Source organism: Falco rusticolus, chromosome 10 (assembly GCF_015220075.1).
Source record: "Falco rusticolus isolate bFalRus1 chromosome 10, bFalRus1.pri, whole genome shotgun sequence".
NCBI lineage: Eukaryota > Metazoa > Chordata > Aves > Falconiformes > Falconidae > Falco > Falco rusticolus.
The window spans coordinates 14,229,696-14,238,142 of record NC_051196.1 but is presented as its reverse complement, the minus strand read 5'-3'; the positions used below and the strand labels follow the sequence as shown (position 1 = coordinate 14,238,142).

Here is an 8,447-nt window from a genome sequence, read left to right as displayed (position 1 = left end):
CCAGCTGTTCCAATTCTGAATTAAGTGCACCGTTCTGACAAATTCAAAATTTCAGTGTAACAGCAGATAAGCATGGTGGTCCTGGAACATTCAGTATGGTTCATGCTGTGGCGTATTCAGTCCTAATTTCTGTTGCATTCCAAAGTTCTACTGCATGAATATTAAGTGCATTATAAAAGTTTCATTCTACAATTTTTTTTTCTATTCTGCAGAATTGCTGGCATATTCCTATGGCAATTTTCCTACAAAAAAACCCTGGCATTATTCTTTCATGGGCTATTTCATGCCCACCTCACTTGATGCCATTTGAGTGTTTAGTGCTACACCCTACAATTAGAAATTACACACACATACTTGTTAGTCTCATGTTTAAACAAGGTATCTTTATGTAAAGCTATAGAACAGTTCCCAGCAGGAAAACAGAAGCCAGTAGTCAGAAAACAACATTTATACCCTAAAGCCTGTGGGGCCTTTAGGACCATATAACATATATCTGTTCTCCAAATTAACGGCCATTTATATCTGAAACATTCTGATGCTGCAAGGTTTACCGTGATCTGCGACAGAAATAGCAAGCCTGCGTAAGCCAAGAACCAGAAATGAAGCACTGCTGGCAGGGGAAAATTATGTGAGCATCACCTGAAGCCCAGTGCCAAGCTGCATATTTGCCATCAGTTATAGGCAGTTTCTGGCCCAGTTGGTGCTGTTGCAGGAGAGGTCATGCAGAGTAAATTCTGCAATTCTTTATAGTACTATAAACCTAAAGCGGTTCAGTGGAAAAACAATGGCTTTACCACAGCAGAGTGTATCATGCCAAGTATTTGGAAAAAAGACAGTATCAGTATGCCGCTTTAATTTTGTTTTCAGTATTTTTCCCTCATTTTATGCAAAGGGAATTTTAAAATGCTTGAGCAGGCACGGAGGGTAAAATACTGTCACGCTGAAATCAATGGGCCTTTTGACAATACCAGGATTTCAATGAGGGCCTTCATGGGAGCATGCCACAAGGCACAGCTGTTTCTTGGATGCATCCCAAAAGCTCCCCAGATATCTGATCTCAGTCAAACTACCCCTATGGGTTCCCAGCAGAAAATGCAACATTCAGCAGAAAACAGCTCGCTCTCCTCCCTGCTTCTCTCCACCCCGCGTTTCTGGTATTCCTGAGAAATCCCTTCTGTCCTCCTTCAGTTTTATTGCCCTCTGTGCCTTCTAGATAATGCCAGAAATTACTTTGTAAAACTCTTTGTTAACACTATTTTTATGTTATTTCAGCCATTGCTGTGGAGTTCCTAATGCCATTAACTGTGTTGAACATGTCTGACCCTTCAGCCCCGGTCTTGATGGATAAAGGTAATCGTTACTTTCAGTGTGTGTCTTTCAAAAGAATAATATATATATATATGATTTTCATTTGTACGCACGTGGTTTTATGGACAGTTGAAGGGTATTCATATTAGATTATCTTGGTGCATTCTCAAGACTTTTGCCTTTTACACGTCATTTTGGACTGAATAACAGCTACTCATGCACAGTATTGTTCTGTCGACGTAAGCCTACATCTTTTCCATTGTTTGGTGCTTTTCAGTTGACACTTAGGATTCTGTTGGGTTGTAATCCTGAACCATAATAGGTATTGCCTCGGATCAGGCTGTTGTGTACCTTTCAGCAAGTTCCAGCTTTTACCAAATCTTTGCCCACTGAGTCACCAAGGCTGCAGATCCCGTACCGCAGACTTCCTTCAGAAGCAGACATTCCAAGTGGGTTACTTGGGGAGAAGCTATTTTGATGTAAAATTTAAATAAAACTCAGATAATGTGTCGTGGATTGAAAACAGCAGTGGCTGGGAGTCGGCAGCTGCAGGAGGGAGCAACAGACACCTCTTAGTCTCTGAATGTTTGAAGAGATGGAGAAAAAGGATTTACTAAGGCTGAATTCTTTTTACCCACTGTGGCACTGGTGAAAGCATAACCATGCTGACAAAGCTATAGCCGAGTGATTTACAGCGCGGTACTTCCATCAAAAGACCTCAAAAGTGGAGTCCACCACAAACCAAGCATCAGCCAAACCAGTCAGCTGGCAGGAACACCAGCCTGGGTGGAAACTTCTGTAGATAAAGTACTATGGCTGGCAAAGAATTGGGAACCCAATAAAATATTAGGTGAAACAAGAGCATCCTGGGAATAAAATTGTTTGAAAGAGCCCCTGTTGGCAAACACAGGCCAAGGACAAATGCCAAGCGGGCTCAGTTGAATAAGCTTTAAACCTTTTATAGAAAGCTGAAGCACAAAAGCTTAGCCTAATCCAACCTATTTATATGAGTGTTTTCTGAACTTAATTACAAATTTAAAATGTTTCCAAATGTGTGGAGTGTTTCTGTTTGGATAGCCTGTCTGGCCTGGGTTCTCAGCAGCGCAAAAGAAGATGCCTGGACTCTTGCAAACATGGCTCATCTTGAGGTGTACATGCACGTGGCCATCGCTGACTCCAGGGCTCGGAACGACTGCTGTGAAGCAATGGAGTAAGGGAAGGGTCCAGCTGTGACCCTTGCTGCCTCGGGGTTAGGGTTTTGTTGCTTGGCTGACCGGTAGGTTTATTTTTTGCTCATGTTTCTTGGTGTTTGTTAGTCTTATGACCTTCTGTGCTTACGTAAAGCGCTCCGGCAGGCTCTGAAGTCAATGCCGGGGAAGGCTGATAGCACAGGTTATCGTGCAGCGTTAGGGCCACGCTGACAGTGGGAGCTTGCACCGGGTGCGGCTGTGTCATCCCTGAAAGGGCCTGGCCGTGTTGCAAAGCCCACCAGCGAGCTCCCAGGAACCTGCCCACAGGTAACGGGGGCAGAACAGGCAGCCACCATGGGCAGGGATGTGGGGCCAGGGGAAGAGAAGAAAAAGGGAGCAGGCAGTGGAGCTCGACGTGCTGGAGCAGGAGAATAGCAGCCGATCCCTGCAGTGGGCTATCGGCCCCACGTGCGCCCGGAGACGGGACAGCCTGTGGCTACAGAACGAAGCTGCTGCAAGGGAACGGGCTCGAGACTGTGTTTGGAAGCCTAAAGGTGTCTAAAGTCACGTCACCATAAGAAATGGTAAAGCCAAAGTCCCCCGAGTCCCTTCAGGCTCTACATTCTACAGTGCCCAGCGTAACGGTGGAAAAAGCAGAGCTACAAGCTAAGAGTCAGGCCTCTTTCCCAATGAAGTTAACTGTAACCATCGTAGCTATTTGCATCACGCAGAAAGTATCAGGATGGCAGCTAAAGTATTTACATTAAAGAGGCGTCATAAATATTTTTGCATGCAAAGCCCTCACGAACAGCAGCAGGAGCCTTCACTCTGGCTGACTGCAGGGTCTGGTACAACCTCTGCTAGCTGATTTTTTTCCGTGGAAGAGGAAAGATGCTGTGAAAAGAGCCGGTAACTTTACAGACCTTTTGTGATCTCACCTTGATTTAAGAACCCAAACAGAGTAAGGACAGATTTACACAGGTTTCGTACAGGGACCGACCCCGCTGTAACACAGCTACTGGATTCCCGTGGAATAATGTATCAGGAGGGAGAAACGCCGGAGGTTTTACAGAGCGGACTGCACCTGGATTTTCCTCAGCCGCGCCTGACGTTTTGTTTAAGGGCAGATTTTGCATCTCACCTCCCTGTCTGCGCCCTACACCTTGTGCTCGGACCCCCACCTTCCTCCCCCGGGTCTGGCCTGGGCGGGGGGCGGGGGCTGCTGCCCCCACCGCGGCCCTTCGCAAAGGGGGGAACGAGGGGAGGTGCCGGTGTGGGGGTCGATGCCCGGGGGCGGGGGTACGCGCCGCCCCGTGTGTCCCCCCGGGGCGGTGCCCCGGTCCATGCCCGGGGCGGGGGGCGAAGTCCGGGGCGGGGGGCGGCCCGGCCCGGCGCGGGGGCCGCTCCCCGCCCCCCCTCCCCCCGGCTTTTAAGGCGGGCAGTGCGGCGTCCCCCGCCCAGAGCGGGCCAGGCCTGCGCCGCGCATCCCGGCCGGCCCGCAGCGCAGCGCAGCGCAGCGGGGCCGGGCAGCCCCATGGGGCGTGGGCGGCGCGGCCGGGGGCAGCGGGGGCCCGGCCGGCTGTAGGCTGCCCGCCGCCCGCCGCAGCATGCCGGCAGCGCTGCGCCTGCTGTGGCTGGGCTGCCTCTGCAGCCTCTGCCGCGGGTACTTCGAGGGGCCGCTGTACCCCGAGATGTCCAACGGGACCCTGCACCACTACTTCGTCCCCGATGGGGACTACGAGGAGAACGACGACCCCGAGCGGTGCCAGCTGCTCTTCAGGGTGAGCGAGCAGCGGCGGTGCGGCGCGGCGGCGGCGGGCGGCGGCGGGCTGAGCCTGCGGGAGGAGCTGACGGTGCTGGGCCGGCAGGTGGAGGACGCGGGCCGGGTGCTGGAGGGCATCGGCAAGAGCATCTCCTACGACCTGGACGGGGAGGAGAGCTACAGCACCTACCTGCGCCGCGAGTCCGCCCAGATCAGCGACGCCTACTCCAGCTCGGACCGCTCGCTGAGCGAGCTGGAGGGCAAGTTCCGCCAGGGCCAGGAGCAGGGCGGCCGGGAGGAGGCCCGCCTGGGCGACAGCTTCGTGGGGCTGCTGCTGCACGCCCGCGCCCTGCTGCGGGAGACCCGCCACATCTCCAGCGGGCTGCGGGACAAGCACGACCTGCTGGCCCTCACCGTCCGCAGCCACGGCGCCCGCCTCAGCCGCCTCAAGAACGACTATCTCCGCGCCTGAGCCGCAGCCGGCCCGGCTGGGGCGGCACCGATGCCCCGGGGAAAAAAAACACCAAAAGACACAAACAAAAACTTATTTATTGCCTTTGACTTCCTAAACAATTAACGCCTTTTTATAAAGCGGGAGGTCAGAGGTATGTTTAAGTTAATATCGCATATTTAAGGAATTACCCTGCGTATAGCGTTCATCCAGCGTTACAAAGCCAAGGTGGCTTTCTGGTCCCCCCGCCCTGCCGGGGGGACGGGGGGGGGGAGGCAGGTGTGGGGGTCCCCGCCGCCCCACATCCCGTGCCGCAGCTGCTGGTGCTGCTCCCGGCCCCCACCGCCAGCCGCTGGCCGCTGTCGCCTCCCTAACCGTGTATAACGCTCTGTACGCCGCGCACCCCCAGCGCTCCGCTGCGCCCCTGAAAGCCGGGATGTCCGCTTGAAAGCCGGGATCTATTCTGGCAGGATTTGTACCCTCCAGGCTTGTCTATCTGTGACTCTATTGTAACCCCGCGAGCCAGCCAGAAGGGCTTATGTCAAATCCTAAGAATGCTGATGTGGATTTGAAGAAGGAGCCCCAGCAGCGATGCCTGTTTCAGATCCCAAACGTGAGAGCCAGGTTTCTAAAAGCACGTTTCCAAAGCAGACGAAAAGGTTTGGCCTGTGCCACCACAGTGACGCTTCTTGTTGGTGCCTTTGTACTTTTGCTAGCTATGCTATTAATAAAACTATCGGTGCGCCTAGACAATAGCAGAAGTGCCTCGTGGGAAGGGGAAGGAGAAGGAGGATTGTTTGGGTTTGTAGACTCGTTGTTATCTAATTGTCCGTTTGGGGTAATACAGCTACTAGGTTACAGATACTGCAGGCAGAATCACTGTTTGGATGACAAAAAGTTCCTATGTTGTTTTAATAAATATCTGAAAATGATGTGGAAGCATACTTCTTTTTTACTGTTCTGCTCGAGATGCTCTTGATTTAGAACATGCTGTTGTAATGTGTGTTTTCAGCAGAAATTGTATGTAGACCCTGCCAAATGAAATAACTCGCTTTTTTAGTAAAAACAAATAAAAACTTACAGACCCCAGAGGTAAGCAAGTTTCATTAAAAGTAATGATACAGGAGGGTACGTAGGGCGGATATTTTATGAGTTCCAAAGCCTTTTCAAGAAACTAGCAAGCCCACGGCACTGGAAGAGCAACTGTTGGCACATTTGAGGTCTGATCTTGTTAACCCTGCTCATGTTCAGTTATACTTTGGTCTGCAGACCGTCCAGTCTGTAAGGTACCCAGCAAGGCAGTGGGTCAACGTAAGTCGCCTGGGGCCAGAGTGCTGAAGGCACCAAGAAATGTCTGATGAAGGTAGGTGCTTACGGAATGTCTGGACCACCCAGGCAGCTCACTTTCCCTAAAGGCAGTGCGGTATAGCTCCCACCAGGATACCTTAGATGTCCACTGGCACCTTTAGATCCCCAGTATCTTTGAGGACCTGCCTGAAGAAAATGAAACATTTTATTTATAGACTTCAGTGGAACTGCTCAGTGTTGTTTTCGAGTATGTCGTCAAGTTAGAAGGCATGACAGGGGACAGGGTCTAGGTCTTAAAAATTATTTTAATTTGTGATACTTTGCTTGCCGCTAGCATTGGCTAGCACAACACAAGAGCGAAAAGGGCCACCTGAGTCACTGAGTTGTCTGCCCACTACCACAGCAAACCATATAGCATTTGTGGGATGGACCAAACCCTAGAAGTATCTGAGGGTCTCATTCACGTCCAGTCTCTCCTTTCTCTTGGAATCTTACCTGTTTAGAAGTAGGTACCAAAGATGTCATGAGGTTCTATTTGTGCGCAGGTGCCTCTTAAAAGGAGTTTTAGTCTCTGCTTACCCACTTGCTGAGTTAACAGATATAACGTGAATTGTAAACATCAGAAAAGAAACTCAAATGGCAGGCCATGCTGGGCTGTTAGCCACATGAGAGCGGTATTCGAACCATAATATAGAAAAATAGTAGTAGTAGTAGTAGTAGTAGTAGTAGCAGCGTAAGCCATAGCATCGTGAATAAGCTTGAAGCAGCTTGGCTATTCTGTGGGCAGTAGCAAACTTTTAGTCAAGCTCAAACTATCTCAACGTACACGGCATACCAGGAGAGGCAATGTTTGCAGGGCGCTGCTTTGAAAAGGAGATTATGTGACCTGTGGAGACATAATGTTATCACTCGTTCTGCTCAATACCCTGTCTATAAGTTGTTATCTGATGAAACAAACCCATTTCGTTAAAATCCACACTATGACAAATATGAACATTTTGATAAATGTCTCCATTGACATATGTTTCAGCAAAGTATAAACATTTTTATATTTGAAATAGAAACAAAATCAGAACTCTGCTCTGTAACATTGATTATAAAAGGCTTTAGATGTTCTCTTTCAAAAAGAAAATGCGTACATCTGAGTCTGGCCTACACGTAAGTTCACATGTTTAGTAAAAAAGGCCAACCTTACTGTGAAGGTTGAACTGTGAAGCCAGTACAAAACTCTTTTAGGACTTTTAAATCTAGTAGGATTTGATTTATATAATTTTGGCTGGTCTAAGCAAACATGTATATTAAATGTATCCATTAAATAAATCAATTTTGAGTCAGAGCTGGTACATTAAATGGCTTTTATAAATCTGCAGTGCCTGCAGGAACTGGGTGTTTAGTGATGGCCAGCAGTGTAAAGTTTTAAAGTCAAAATAGCTCTTTAAAAACTATGAAAGCTACATTGCAACTCTCTTTGCAATCTTAAAATTATCTTCCGCTTTAGCTTTTTTATTTGATAAAACTTATTTAAGAAAAACAGATTAAGATCTTCTGGTTTTATGCAGCCTATTGCAAATGGTAAAGGCCTTTTTATATCACTGAAAACTCAGTAAGGATTTTTAAGCAGAGAGCTTTAAAAGGATGATTGTAGCAGCTATTTTGACCCAATAGCTCCTCCTGTTGTGTTTAAACATTGCATCAGTATTGGGCTCTTTTTTTTTTTTTTTTCCTTTCCTTTTTTTTTTAATGCAGAAGTTTGAACCAAGGTTAAGCTGACTTGGTCTTTTTTTTTTTTTTTTGTGATGTACTGAAGATTTTCAAAACAGGTACTGTTTTCTGAATTTATTAGAGTTGATGGTACTGAAGAGAAGGCATCAGTGTTTTCTGAAGCAAAATAACGATCAGCACTGGATGCTGGAACAGTCACAGAGAGCTTACTTAAGTTTTCTTTGCTGCTCAGCCTGTGATTTAACTCCTCAAGAGTCAAAGCAAGGCATTAGGAGATGCACCTCTGCTCCTCTCCAGGTAACTTTTGAAGACAGTAGTGCTCTGCTGTGGACATTCTCATTCACTGGCACCGACGTGGAGAGGGAGAAGCTCAGAGTGTGAGCACGGAGCACACCGTGCTCTCACATCAGCACCGATGAAAACTTGGGAAAGAAAAGGCTGTGCCTGCCTTGTCTCAAGTCCATGGCTAAGAACTTAGCGGGGGGTGTGTGGGGGTGTTACAAATTGTGGCTTCCAAAGTTTTTCAAAAACACAGTAAGCCTCTCAAAAATCCTGGGCGCGCCAAGCCGGGTGTATGAGTTGTCTGAAGCTCAGCTGATACTTCTGTAGTTGTCACGTGCTGAGACGTGGGTTGCCAACATACGTACCTCAGAAGCAAAAAATAGACTTGCCTTAGTCAATGGAAACAACCTGGGGAGCTACAGAG

General features: G+C 48.5%; 1 protein-coding gene across 1 annotated transcript; it reads left to right on the top strand.

Moving 5' to 3' along the window:
- The first annotated feature begins 3,963 nt into the window (after window positions 1-3,963).
- FIBIN (fin bud initiation factor homolog) lies at window positions 3,964-5,643 on the top strand. Its single transcript, XM_037403381.1, has one exon. The coding sequence runs from the start codon at window positions 4,106-4,108 to the stop codon at window positions 4,730-4,732; it is 627 nt and encodes a 208-aa protein (XP_037259278.1). The 5' UTR covers window positions 3,964-4,105; the 3' UTR covers window positions 4,733-5,643.
- Window positions 5,644-8,447: the final 2,804 nt, after the last annotated feature.